Genomic DNA, 15,262 nt, shown 5'->3' with positions numbered 1-15,262 from the left:
TTTACTGCAAAGATAAAAACGCAGCTACAGTCATTAAAATTATAAAAAGTAATTGGTTAACATTTAAAGCGGTACTCTTACTGTTTACAGCAGTCTCCGCCTCTTTTTTCTTGTTTTCTATCTTGCTCTTTCAACAACAGAAAGAACATTTCTTGCGGTCTTGTTTCTTCTTTTTAGTCCCGACTCCTTGTCCTGTACTCAATTCAATGCGTCAAGTTACAGTAATACCCACAGAAGCGCAGCTGTCCTTACCTTCAAAATAAAGTACAGTGGCGGCTTTCCATAAAATCCGCTTTTATTTTGATAAGCGCAACCGGAAGCAGCTTTGTTTCTAACGCCGGACTCGACATTGGTCCTCTACTTTTAAAGCTGTTGGAGGCTGGAGCTGGATGAAGGTTTAAAGAGTCACATGTACTCTACTCTCACCGGAGCCCAGTAGTATAGCACGCAGCTCAAGCTGCACAGTCTGTGGAAACCACTTCCCCACACAATTTTGTAACTTTTTTCATCTGTAAATTTTTTAAACTTCTTTTTTTTGCAGACGGACATTCCGTATTTTTGTGTTGAAGCCGCGGACTGGAAGCGCAGAGACACCAGTTGCTCCCAGAGTTTTGAACATGCAGCGGACTTTACACGTCTGAAAGGAAAATAATAAGGAGTTTGTTTTTAATTCCCTGACCATGACAGAGGAGAGCAGAAGTGAGCACAGGGCAGAGAGCGGGAAGGACCTGGAGAAACAGCTCCGGCTGCGAGTGTGCGTCTTAAATGAACTGCTCAAAACTGAACGGGATTATGTTGGGACGCTCGAGTTTCTCTCGGTGAGTATTGAGAAAACAGTAAAAAAAAAAAAAAAAAAAAAAAAATACAACAAAACAAGAACAAAACAGCTCAAACTGCATTTTTTTTGCTCTCTAAAATCCCTTCCTACCGGATATAAATAAATAAAAGCAGCCAGCCTGATTAGTATGCATGGTGCATCCGCCCGCAGAGCGAGAACTGACCCAGTAAAAGTGTGTCCTACAAGCCTCGCATGCTGTTGTTTTATCAAGATACCCATTAACAATTAACAGAGCTGTCTGCAACACTTTGTTAACCCATCCTACTGATGGAGAGCTTAACCTTTCAGTTTGCCAGTGTGAAATTGGAGGGACTGTCACAAAGAGGCATTGCACAGCCAGTGTCATGTTTAATCCTGCTCTAAGCGTGCTCATGGGATGTTTTAAGGCTTGCACTTGCGAGATTCTCACTCATAAACTGTTTTCTAGACAGTTTTTTATGGTAATGCCTGCAAGCAATTGAGGTAATCACAACACACAGCTGCAAATAAGTTTTGCTTTATTACTTGACCATATTCTCAAACACTTGGTACCTGTGATATGTTGCTTACTTGCCAGATTCCCGGTCAGACTAAAATTAATGCAATTCATGAATGATTCATTCTGCAAACTTAAGTAATGAGTAATGCATCTCATCCCAGTATGAACTAATTAACTAACTCCACTCTGGTGCAGCATTATGACTCCATCCCCCATATTTAACCGACGTACTCCACTGCATAAGACGACACCGGAGAGCGTATTTGTCATCTCATCAGTTCCATATGGGCCGAGTTCTGCCAAAAGCAGCAGGTGGACTCAAATGAAAACCACCAGGGCCGGCACCGCGTCTCCAGCCGCACATTGCACATCGAGCCACAGAAGTCATGCGCTTTCAGCTTAATGGCATTACATAAAGTAACACCTTACTTCAAAGACTGGAGGGAGGGAAATTGTTTGAAGCAGAACTCAGGGAAAAGTTGTGTTCAGATGGGATGCTGGCCGGGACACTGTCGTTTGTCCTTAAGAGTGCTGTTCCTCACATGACGATTAAGAATATTTGCGCTCTCCAGCCCTCTGCCACCACTGTCCAGATGTTGCCAGTGGATGGCAGAGGAGCCAGGAGGAGAATGGAAAAGAAAAATAGAAAAACAGAGATTGCACGAGGGAATGTGTCCTCTGTCCTGTATTTGGGTGTTTGGGGAATGCAGCCACCCCTCCTTTATCTCCCCTGTTGTGCTGGAACTGGGCTGAGCTGTCTGATCCTCCCAGGACCTCTCTGTTCCAGGCCGGGAGGCTGGGATGGAAGCATCAGATTGAGATCTAACCCTGCAAGATAACTTGTTGGTTTAGCTGTGGGTTGTAGCTGATGGGGCTGGTGAACATTAATGGTAGAGAATTTAGGACATGAGAGATAAAAAGCCATCCGTATCTGCTCCTGAATCTTCTTGGGGATCCCAAAGAGCATTGTGGAAGACACTTAAGATGATCAAAGACTTGTCCTACTGTGGAGCGGAGTCGTACTGAAGACTTTCATCTGATCTTACGCTTGACTCCCCCCACGTCCACAATGAGAGCCAGTTAGGAGGATGTGTGTCTACGGGTTATAACAAGAGGATCCCCTCACCCGCAGGTCCTAGGACGGTTATTCCAGCACATTCTGAGCACTGGTATGGCAGACGGACTATAGCCAGAGGGTTGAAAGGGTAACATGTAAGGCAGATCACATGGTAGACATTGCCAGGAGGGTGAAGGGTAGTGAGTTACTGGGCTTGCTGCCTTCCCTTGTAAACCATATTTCCTGGAGGAGGAATTCCTCTGAGGTTGGGAAATGTTGCAGAACAATGAGGCTCCGGTCAGTTGGCAGAGTTGAACTGAAGAGCAGAGATTGTTGCTGCTGATCAGTGGGACCCAAACACAATACCCCCAACACATACTTTAGTATTAAGGTAGTGGAAAACAACAGATGATAAGGGTGAATTTGTCCCAGGACAATCTGAACCTATCGTGCGGATGTTTTCTCTCTTGTGGGAAAATGTTCAGATTGCATCTTTAAGGTGTCACTACTGGGAAGTCTAAACTTGACTTTCCTCGAATTTCCTTATCCCCTTCTATGTTAAATGTACTGAACTTCCACAGCAGTGTCACAAAGGAAGGGTCCAGGGAAACTGTCTGATACATCTCTTCCCTATCTTACATAATGAACAATTATAGCTAAAGATATACTGGGCGGGAGTGGATTCTGGTGTTTATCTTGGACGGCTATGAGCCAATAAAATGACCGCCATTCTTAGCAGCGGCGCAGTGAGAAGAACAAATCGAGACATAATGTAAACAGACACTCTAATGAGCTCTTCGCATTTCTGCTCTTTTCTACTCACACTTTCAAAGGAAGTACTTTGTTCAGGGCATTCATAGAGAGACACTGAAAGCCTTTTGCTTGTACGGTAAACTCGGACGACGGAGAATGTGAAAGCCTTCAATGGGGGAAACCTTTCATGTCATGCTTCTGGAGGGAGATCTGAGCCACAAGTTAGCCTAATATATTCCAAAGAGCTCTGCAGTACATTAAGTGGTCCCTTAGCTGCTGCCCTCCTCCTCCAACAAAAGCCTGCGTAATGTGAGTGTAATATTCAAAACATTTCTATCGCTTGCATCAACTGAAAGTGGATAAACCTGGCTTTAGATCATGTAAGCCTACAAGTTCCCCGTCTTCAGTTAGTGTCTCAACATCATGAGATGTCATTTAGCAAATCCTGTACTAGTTCAGGAGTTTTTATGTTTTCAAATAAAACTAAATGTGATGAGTCTGTACACGTGTCCTGGGCTTTATGTGGAAAAGACATTTGTCAACAGACATGTCAACGGCAGCTTTAAATTAGTTGTGCTGTCCCTGCAAAAATAGGTGCAGGAAGTTGGAAAATTGGGCCTAATGGAGAAAGCAGCAAAGGAGCTTTTACTAGCTCCTCGAGAGCAAGGTGGTCAACGCAACTGTGTTTGTGTGTTTTGTACATTTGAAGCTTCCCTTCTCCGTCTCTCAGGACTTGTTTCCATCCTGGATGGAATAGTCCCTTTAGACGCTGTTGAGCCAGGACGTTTTGTCTTGCGCTTGTAACATATGACCTGTGAGCAGTCCTGATGGGGGGGTCAGGTCGGGGTGAGAGGACAAGGAGGCTCATATTCTCTGGAGACACTGTGGATGATCCCAAAGGCCGTGGCCTCTTGTTCCTATCCTTTTCCTGTCTGTTAATCCTACATCCTACACGAGGAGGAAGCTACAAGGACAGAAGATGGTCTGAGCCTCTGGTCTCATGAAATAACCCTCAAATGAATAAACAGAGAAAACACAAGCTGATTGTAAATAGAGGGGTGCTGTGTTTATGCCGCCAGCTTTGCTTATATTGTTAAATTCATCCGTTTTTGTGTTTCAATGAGAATCTGTGTTATAGTTAATCAAATTACAAATAAAAGTCAGTGAAAATATTGTTGTTAAACAATAAATTAAGTAATTTTTAATGAAATATAAAAATTTGACAGTAGAGGACGAGTTTTTCCAGTGATTTACATGTCTGAGGTTGAAAATATGGTGAGTCATCTGGATTTGCAGGAGATGTAGGTTAAAGGGAGTAAACTTTGTGTTTGTAAGTGAAAAAGTGCTGCCATGTGCAGATTCTGATATGCTTTTCAAAGACCTACCGAAATCAGAGAATGATGGAATGATATAAAATACAGATCAAATATCAACATTTACTTTTTATATCTGCATTTCAGGCCTGCAATATGTTCAAAAAATAGTTATGCTGAGGAGAACGACTAATGACATAAATATGATTCATTTGGTTTTAAACAGGTTATGTAAACAAGTGAATGCTAATATGTCTTGGTATAAAAGCAGTATCCATTTAAAGCTATTTTAGGAGCAATGAGCTTGGCAGAAAAGTAAATTTAGGAGGGTTAAAGCAACATATGCAGCCTCCAAGACCACAACTTTTCCCCGGATGTCAACAGGACAACGCTATATCGTACACTGCTCGTATGACCGAGGAAGACGAAGCTGCGCCAACTGGCCGGCCTGTAATCCTCACCCGTCCCCTGGAGAGAATTTTGAGCTAAAAATGCCAAAACAGTGACCCCCCATACTGCTGCAAACGTAACGACATGCTTACAGGAAAGATGGAACCAAAATAACTGAGATGAACAACAATAAAGTCCCAATTTGTATTGGAACGAAGGCTGCAACGAATAATTGACATAGTTAATAAAAATCAATGTCAAAATGAGTTATTGTATGTAATGTAATGATTAATGTATTAATCAATTATTATTTGTAATCCCACGTCTGTTTCCCATAAGTAATTGAAATAACTTACATTTTAATAATCTGTAAATATCTGGTCTTCGGTTGGGAGTTTACTCTGGCTGATGATGTTATTAGCAGGAGCAAGAGAGGACGGAGGGAGAAAGGGATGTGAAGGTAGAGAGAGAGCAGGGTCATGAAGAGCTGTGAAGTGTGCTCTGCTTCGTGTAAACTCCAACACTGAACTGAGGAGAATAAAGTTGCCAAAAGGTGGACGCAGTCATGTGTCTTTAAGAGTGCAGCGCTGGATTGGGACGTGGAACACTTCTTAAAGTGTTAATGGCGTTAAAAGTTTATTTTAATGACATCAGTCAATATTACAGCTCTTAAAGAAGTTTAAAAACGCAGACATTTTTTTTCTCTATTTGAAGTGGTCGATGCAGCATATTTTCCAACGCGCTCCCCGTCCGGTGGTGAGACTGTCTCACCGTCGTGCACACGTGTGTTTCTGAGTGCGTTGGGGCAGAACTCCGGCAAGAGCCCCACGAGAGCAGAGAAAATTTTAATGCACCAATAACATACATTTTTTTCTGAGACTGAAGGCCAAACATCTCAGAAATTTTGAAATAACTCGCTACTCAACGATGCCAGTTGTCGCTCAGTGCACATTTACGCATTCAGTGTATCGTATGCCATCGGAAAGCTCTTGTTTTCTACTTTGAGAAGCCATCTCGGTTTTTGATTTGCACCAACCGTTTAGGATTAACGTAAGAAGTTAATGTTACGAATGTAAGACCACAGAAAACACATGTGTGACATGCCGAAATCTCATCTGTGGTCATACTCCAGACATATATATATATATATATATATATATATATATATATATATATATATATATATATATATATATATATATATATATATATATATATGCGCTGTAAAGACTCGTATATTACTACTACTGTCATTTAGCAGACGCTTTTATCCAAAGCGACCTACATCTGAGATGAGCAAACACACCATTTCGCCCGGGGAGCAATTAGGGTTAAGGGCCTTGCCCAAGGTGGTTCATCTTTGCTGCCATTCCAGACTTGAACCAAGGCCACTAGACTACCACTCCCCAGTATATGCCCACAAAGTTTTATTTCTCTGCTTTTTGTTATTCTTTTCTTTTCGGTCCATCTCCCCAGGGGTAACCACAGCAATTCTTCTGCTTAACTTCAACTTCAACTTTCACTTTCGCTAGTTTTCAAATGTCCGAGATATTTTAAACACTGTATGACATGGTTGTGAGAAAAACGTTGCCAAGCCCTTCTGGCAACGACAGGATGTGGTTTAAAGCGGTTTGACTTGACCCAACTTTATGTTTCATAAACTTGTGAGCAGCAATGTCTGTTCATCATACAAGTTAAATAAACCACAATCTTTTGACTGAAGAAATCATTTTCAATGTTTTCTTGGTAGTTGACACTTGACTTAAACAATTTTGACAGAACAGGACCTTTCTAAGTGTTTCTCTCCAGAGATGTGGACGTTTTTTTCTTTGGTTTGTAATGCAACCACTTAAAAAAAAAAAAGATAAGTGATATTTACTTTTCAGATTTGCTGCTAACTTATTAATCCTAAATTATTATAGCACATTTACAGTTAGCTAAAACTGGAAACAAAAAGAAATTGTGATGTACTGATCCACTATATATACTGTATATGTATATATATATATATATATATATATATATATATATATATATATATATATATATATATATATATATATATATATATATATACACTTCCTGATTACAGATACTTATTCCAGCATGAAAGATGGGTTGTTGTTTTTAAATTGAATATTTGCAATAGAAGTGCACAAACTGCAATTAAAGAGAAGTCTACATTATACATTGGAGCCCCATTTCTAAATAAAATGAAATGACTACAAAAGGACAGTCATGAATCAAAACGATTAACTTACGCCTCAATTTCAGTGGCGAAAGAAGCTCCTGGGGATGGTTTATAGTCTGTGGTCATTAAGGCTTGTCAATCACTCCCATTGGCTCAAAGGCGTGTGTATCAAACCAGGCAAACTCCCAAACACTGATCTTTCACAGCTGATACTCACCTGATTACGGAATAATGATCAAAATCATCGCCTGCACACTCAACACAAGGAAAGACGATAGCAAATAAGAATGAAACTTGTAATAGTATATCGGTTTTAGTATTTTAAACGAGTAGATGCTCTTTGAATGTTTGTGTGGTGGAGCTTAAGATGTTTTGGATTCACCACAGGCCCTTTTATTAATGGGAAACTACAGCCATCTTTTATATATAGTTCTGTGCTTCTATCTTTAAAAAACTCCTGTTATGGTTTAGATCGGCTTCCTGCACCAACATCCTTGTAGGATTTTGCAAATGTAAAGTTAGAAACACTGCAAGCATATCTCATTCGCGTGAACGTAACAAATACTGCATATTAGATATTTAAAGTAAGCGGACACATGTAAGTTCCATTCACATTTTGGACACTGTGTGCTCTCTACTTTCTCTCTACGTTAGATTTATTACATCTGTCTGGCTCTGGCTGCAAGTTCCATCAGCTAACTTAAACGGAGAACTTTCCTAACTTAGTCATGTTCCAGGTGCACAGAGAAACATGTTTGTAGCCATTTCCCTGAAAGATGATGTGAAAATAGAGTGAGCTGCCATGTTTTTCTCTTTGACTCTTTTAACTGGATTTGCTGTGGCTTTATTCTCTGAGACTGCAGACAGTTCCTGTCCCCTTTTTGAGGCCCCTGAGCTGATGAAGTGGCTCTCCCGCATTTTAATTTCACGCTGTTACCATTACTCAAGTGGCCTACATTTTGTTGTTTTCAAAGGCGTACGACTTGTGTACCATCTCACAGTCTGCATTCCTTATTATACATGTAAATTGATTCTCACACTTGTTGGACATGCAGTAATACGTTTGTATATGCAGTATAGATGCATTCTGCAGAGTTTTTTTTGCAGTAGCTTGTTTTTCACAGTATTTTAAGCCAAAATCTATCCTTTTAGAAACCTAATAATGGATGATAGTTAGAATAACCAGATCATTTCCTATATAGAGATTTTGCATCACCCCCGAGTCCCATATCAGTTTAATAATTCTACATTTCACTATTGATTAAGGCTGTGTTGGGAGCTGCTCTTGAGTTTTATATGCACTATTTATATTCCCTATTTTATCCTTTCGATGCTGCAAAAACGAGTCAGCTTGGGAATATTTGGTAAAATGCATACTTACACATGGCATGAGGTGTAGCTACATTTCTATTAGGTCTTGTTTGTGTCCTGTACACCTTTTCTCTGTCCTCACTGGCAGGCCCTTACACAGGAGAGAGTGGTCTAGCTTTTGTCTCAGAGGCCATTTTTCAAGCAGGATTTCCTTCCTTCCTGGACCTCCCCGTCTTTACATTGTGCTGCATGTTTCCTGCTTTAACACGCATGCACATTTGGAGCTCTCAACTCTCTTTCTGCACTGGGGTATGGATAGCAGCAACAGATGCCCACTTGATTATGTGGCATGTTGCCGTATCATGCAAACTGAGGAGGCTGAGGTGGTTCTGTCTCTCTGCCTTGAGGAGAACGCACCCTGGTCACGCGCAACACACAACACACAACACGTAGAGTAACGGCGGGGCTGCCGTGAACACTTGTGAGGATGTTCATGAAGTGTGAGGGACTCTTTACATTAGACTTTTTGTTTTAGTTGGCATGCTCTGTTGTATTAAACACTTGCACACATTTCCACAGGTCAGTGGAACACTGGGAAATAAAAGTGAAACAAATTAGACTAATAACCATAGGAAAAACATTGATTTCCAATTATATAATTTCACAAACAGCAGCAAAGTGCCTTCTCAAATGAGTCAGCTTGAAATGTCTTGATGAGTTTGCTAAAACTCACATTTTCCATGTCATTCATGTGCCTGTCCAGCCCTTCGTGTCAGGACTCAGACGTTCAGATCTGTCCAGCCAGACATGATGGGGGCATTCCACTTCACCCCCACTTATCTAATTAAGCAGTTGAATGCAATTTGCAGCAGAAGCTCAAAGAGTTGGATAAGCATCTCTCTGTGTTCTGCTGTCATCTTTTTCCATTTCCTACTTTCGTTCTTACTTTCTAGTCCTTTTTGGCCTACAGCCATTATGTTTTTGCATTCTAATTAAGAGCTGCTTTAACTAGAAATGATCATAAATCTGAAGCTTAAAGTGTAGCTTAGATAAGTGAATAAGTAAGTGGGGAAATGTTTGATTCAGCAAAAATTTTCATCCTGCCTGCTGCTTTGGTTACTCAGACAAAGGCGAGCCTAAGGTAGGCAGAACCCTAGCGGGAGGTTTTGTATGTATGAGTGGCCATGCTTGCAACAGTTGTGGAGGGTCAGAACATTTCTGGACAGTATTGACAGTGTCTGGTCTGGGATTTTTGCCTCTTCTTGCCATGCCTGCAGAAATTGACCTGGGGCGCTCTGCAGATAGTCAGAAGTATCAAATCAGACATTTGCTCTGGGTTTGGGACAGTTGAGGTTGGAAGTGTGCCACGGATTAGTAAACTAACAAGTCTGCATTTATAGTAATCTTGGAAATCGATATACTGCTGTATGTTCCTGTTGGGAATCACCAACAAATCAGTTGAAGGGATGCTTTGTTGCAGATTTAGATTTGAGGCTGCTGAAGTCTTCCAAGTTTATACGCAGTTTCACAACTCATAAAGCTGCTCTTAAACTGCGAAAGATTCTTCCACTGGTGGGATCCTGCCTTGACCCACACTTTGCAAGCATCATTTCATGCTGAGTCATGCTCATTATATGCCTCCTTTAACACTCCAGTGTTGAAAGCAGGCATATTATGTCTTGTTTTTTACAAGTTGAACCAATTTTCTGAGACCTCAGTGAAATGTCTGAGTGGTTTGGTCAAAATTCCACAGTTATAGAGGACAACAGCTTAAGCCCTTACACCTCTGTTTGATTTAGGGGATGGAGTTAGAAAACTCAACTGCACACCCAAAACTGGATGCAAATATGGGGATAGATGGCTAATTTTCTTTTGGTCAGGGTCTGCGATGTCACACTGTGCTCCAGAATCCAAACAGCTCAACATTTTGAGCCTTTGGTGGCCCCAAACTGGGTCTGGTAGTCACTTCAAACACCCAAATACAGGCTTTCAAACACAAACAACTTGGTTTTTTTGATACTGTGCCCCCTTTAACCATGTTAGCTCCACATCAGGATACAGTCACAGACGTTGGACACAGATACAGTATATTCCTTAGATGAAAGGCTTCAGTTCCAGCTGGTTCTGGATGTAATGGGTAAAGGGTCAGAAGATTGTACTTACATCAGAGAAAATCATTTTTCAATGAAGAATTTTTTTGATTTGCTTAAAAGGATACTGCATTTTAGTCTAAATTTAGTTTTTAAAGCCCTATTTTTATGTACATCTGTCCCATGACATCTATTTCCGAACCCTTTAAAAATGTATCCCAGTAATCATCTCTTAACTGGCTTCCATGTGCTGTATGAAGATGTCAAATCCCCCCTTTCCTCTTCTGCAGACAAATGGGCTTTTGTGTTCCAAAATATCCCATACAGTGACCGTTCACGTTCTCCACTGTTGATCAAAACCATAGACCTTCATTTAGCTGTGCAGATGAGCTTTGATAGCCACTCCCAAGACAGACATATTAACATTCCTCACTGTATTTACCGTGTCTGTTTCCTGTATACATTCCTGGTGGGGAGAAACAGGCCAGTTGGGAAAAGCAGTCGCAAGACTAATGAGATAGAGAGCCCGGGATGACTCTTGGGGGTGTCATCAGAACCTGTCGAAGCCAGCAAGGGGCCTGGCTTGGACGGAGTCGCTACAAAGAGCCTTTTCTCTCTGGTCAAATGTCCCCCAGTGTGCTCTGGTAAGAACTTTGGGGAAGTTGAGGTTTTTTTTTTCTGCTAAAGAATTCGATCCATGAACGCAACAGTTTGTATGTGTGAGGCGTCTCTGCAGGAGATTTAATGCTGTAATGCTGAACTCTGGTTTAAAAGCAGGAAATAAAGGCACTGCATCCTCCCCACATGGCTGTTGTGTAAAGATGGAAGCCTCTTTTTCTCCTCTTCCTATCCCTCTGCGCTCACTCTCTATCTTTTCATTCCTTATTCCTTCCCATTCGTGCTGCTCTCATAAGCACATTGAGCTGCTTTGAGAGCTTGTTGCCTCAGGGTGCCGGGCTGCTTCCCCACCTGTTACCTGCCGTCTTTTATCACAGCGTTTTCCTCTCCACTTTACCCTCCGGTCCTCGGGGAAGGATATATGATAAAAGAAATACACACTTATATTGTACTCAAAGCACTCTAGTGTTAATGAGCAAAGCCTGGCTGTCTGGGGATGGGCTTTGCTGCTTCTGTGTCTGTCTCCAGCTTTCAATGGCCTTTGTCCCATCTCTTTTTGGTAACACAAAAGCATTCCTTTACAAGTGACTGTACAATCACACAGAGATATTGATATAAATGTTAACTTTCTTTTTTTTTTTGTGTGTGGAACAATGCAGAAAAATGAAGTAGGAAACAGGATGTTTATTTGTGTGTTTGTGTACCCGCATCAGTGGCCTAAAGTGGCAGTTGGTCTAATAATCTCTGCTTGTTTGTTCTGCGGCTGAGAGGGTTTATACTGCTGGCTCGTGCCAGAGAACTCACTCTGGACCTTTTTATCATTTGTCTGCAACAGAGTCCAAACTGCATTAAAAAAAATCCACAATATGTATATACAGTCAGTCCGGAAAGTATTCAGAACACTTCACTTTTCCCACATTCTTTTATGTTACAGCCCTATTGATAATAGGAATAAATTCATTTTTTTTTCAGAATTCTACACAAAACACCCCATAATGACAACATGAAAGAGGTTTTGATGCGACTTTTGTAAATTTATTAAAAATAAAAATAACAAGAAATCATATGAGCATAAGTAATCATAACGTTTGCTTAATACTTTGTACAAGCTCCTCTGGCAGCAATTACAGCCTCAAGTCTTTTTGAATAGGTTGCTACAAGTTTGGCACACCTATTCTTGGGCAGTTTTGCCCATTCTTCCTTACAGACCCTCTCAAGCTCCATCAGGTTGGATGGGGAGCGTCGGTGTACAGCCATTTTCAGATCTCTCCAGAGATGTTGGATGGGATTCAGGTCTGGGCTCTGGCTGGGCCACTCAAGGACATTCACATGGTTGTTCTGAAGCCGCTCCTTTGATATTTTGGCTGTGTGCTTTGGGTCGTTGTCCTGCTGAAAGATGAAGCGTCGTCCTAGTCTGAGGTCAACAGCACTCTGGAGGAGGTTTTCATCCAAGATGTCTCTGTACATGGCTGCATTCATCTTTCCCTCAATCCTGACTAGTCGCCCAGGTCCTGCTGATGAAAAACACCCCCACAGCATGATGCTGCCACCACCATGCTTCACTGTAGGGATGGTGTTCTCCAGGTGATGAGCGGTGCCTGGTCTCCTCCAAACACGACGCGTGGAATTCATGCCAAATAGTTCAATCTTCGTCTCATCAGACCAGAGGATTTTTTTTTCTCATGGTCTGAGAGTCATCCAGGTGCCTTTTGGCAAACTCCAGTCGGGCTGCCATGTGCTTTTTTAGTAAGGAGGGGCTTACGCCTGGCCACTCTACCATACAAGCCTGATTGGTGGATTGCTGCAGAGATGGTTGTCCTCCTTGAAGTTTCTCCTCTCTCCACAGAGGAACGCTGGAGTTCTGACAGAGTGACCGTCGGGTCCTTGGTCACCTCTCTGACTAAGGCCCTTCTCCCCCGATGGCTCAGCTTAGGCGGGCGGCCAGCTCTATGGAGATTCCTGGTGGTTCCAAACTTCTTCCATTTAAGGATGATGCAGGCCACAGTGCTCACTGGGACCTTCAAAGCAGCAGAAATGTTTCTGTACCCTTCCCCAGATTTGTGCCTCGAAACAATCCTGTTTAGGAGGTCTGAAGACAATTCTTTTGACTTCATGTTTGGTTTGTGTTGCAACATGCACTGCCAACTGTGAGAGCTTATATAGACAGGTGTGTGTCTTTCCAAATCAAGTCCAATAAACTGAATTCACCACAGGTGGACTCCGATTAAGCTGTAGAAACAACTTGAGAGAGATCAGTGGAAACAGAATGAACCAGAGCTCAATTTGGAGCTTCATGGCAAACGTTCTGAATACTTATGCACAGGTGATATTTATAGTTTTTTATTTTTTATAAATTTACAAAAATCATAACAAAACTTCTTTCATGTTGTCATTATGGGGTATTTTGTGTAGAATTCTGAGAAAAAAAATGAATTTATTCCTATTATCAATAGGGCTGTAACATAAAAGAATGTGAATGTGAAAAGTGAAGCGTTCTGGGTACTTTCCGGACTGACTGTATACACAATAAAAACAATGTAAAACTGTACTGGCACATTTGTTATTCCCTTTTAATAAGCTGCATCACTATTTTAAGGAATTGCGTGGTGTTCTGCTCTTGGTTTCTCAAGGACCTAAAATGGTTGCTTTGCATGTAATACATCAAACACACCCAGTCCTCCTGCCCACTTGTCCACTGGTCCTGAGCTGAATGCATAAACAGATGTTTGAAGCTGGATTGATTCTTTTCTGCAGAATAGGAGCAGCTAGATAGCTTCCTCCAATTCTCCAATCAAGGGAACAAGTCTTTTGGATCTGTTGTACAATTTCTTCCCGTGGCAACTCATGTGGCTGGTCGAAACCCTTTTTCTCTATTTCTTCTTCGTCTTCTTGACTTATTACACCTTTGATGATAGCAGCACATACGATGCAGCTGTGACTTGGCAGGTTTACTGCGCACACTTCTTATTTTGAAGCACAAGAATGTCCATCATTGTCTTTTTTGTGATGTCACCATGAGTTTACATATTTGAGGAAGCAAGTTGCCTCGATTTTTCCAAACTCCTCTGGTGTGATTTGTCTGTTTCATTGACAAAGAGATAAACAAATACAAAGGGAGTAGCTACTCTTCCGCCGATTGTCTGTTTGCAGTCTGTTGGAGAGATGCCAGGAGTGCGGCATTACATAACATCCATTCACAACGTGCTCTGAACTAGACTGACCAGTCGGTGAGTTAGTTTGGCCTCCTATTTTCTCATTTGCTGCAAATCTCCACAGGATGCATGGTGTAATTTCAGCTGCCCATCCCCTGGGCAGAGAGTGCATCTCAGCAAACTGCAGTTATTGATCAAGCTGTCACTCAGATTGAGGCAGTTTTCTACTCTGCCCAAGCAACTCCTCGGCCATACTAAATCTGTAATAGGAATGTCTGTGGTTCGGTCAGTGCATGAGGAAACCGAACCAGATCTCAGCTTTCTCATTCCAGTTTTAGTGTGGCAAAAGTCAGAACATTTCCACCTATTCTTTCATCCGTCTGCATGAGGCAGCGCAGCCTTGATTTTGAGCTTCCACATCTTTGTAGTCCCCAGCATGTGGGCAGTTGTTGATTAATGGCACGTAGGGCCACATGCAGTTATTGGACCAATATATTCATCACACCCATCTGCTCTGTGGAATAATGAAAACTTTAATGGGCTTTTAATGTGTAGTCCCTGTTGCAGATATCATAATGTCAATCCGGGATATTATACCTGGAGCTCAGGGAACAAAGTTTAAAAGATTTTCTTTTTGTCCTTGTTGTGCGGTTAGAGGTTAAACACATGCTGCAAATGACCAGGAAGCAATATTCGGGAACAGGTTGTTTTTTTTTTGCACATGTGACACTATGACTTGCTTATAATTGTGTTCTCAACTGTGCAGAGTTTTGGTCACGGGAGGCTTGACATGGATCATGACTTAAGCTCCCGTCGCACTTTGAGGCCTGCTTGTGGTTCAGCTGTGGCTTTTGCTCAGATGATGGATTCCACCAAGAAAGAACCAGATATGTGAGAGGGATCCATCTGAAATTAAATTTGTATCAGTTGTGAGGACGAACACAGCAACCATGGTGGAGGAGAATAGAAATCTTTGTCCTGCTCTGTGATGCAGCAAAGACACAAATCCTGCCTGTGCTCCACTAACGGCAAAATTTCAAAGCTTGATTTGAATTACAAGAATGCTAAATG

The 15,262-nt window shown here is 41.7% G+C and overlaps 1 protein-coding gene across 1 annotated transcript in view; it reads left to right on the top strand.

Moving 5' to 3' along the window:
• The first annotated feature begins 413 nt into the window (after window positions 1-413).
• The window catches only part of prex2 (phosphatidylinositol-3,4,5-trisphosphate-dependent Rac exchange factor 2), an 85,766-nt gene continuing 70,917 nt past the window's right edge, over window positions 414-15,262 (top strand). Inside the window, exon 1 of the mRNA XM_061713039.1 lies at window positions 414-818. Within this exon, the coding sequence (XP_061569023.1) occupies window positions 681-818 (138 nt within the window). The 5' untranslated portion in view covers window positions 414-680. The remainder of the gene's footprint in view (window positions 819-15,262) is intronic.

This window comes from Cololabis saira, chromosome 22 (assembly GCF_033807715.1).
Source record: "Cololabis saira isolate AMF1-May2022 chromosome 22, fColSai1.1, whole genome shotgun sequence".
In the NCBI taxonomy this organism is placed as follows: Eukaryota; Metazoa; Chordata; class Actinopteri; order Beloniformes; family Belonidae; genus Cololabis; species Cololabis saira.
The sequence above is the reverse complement of the archived record's forward strand: the minus strand, read 5'-3'. Positions and strand labels throughout refer to the sequence as shown.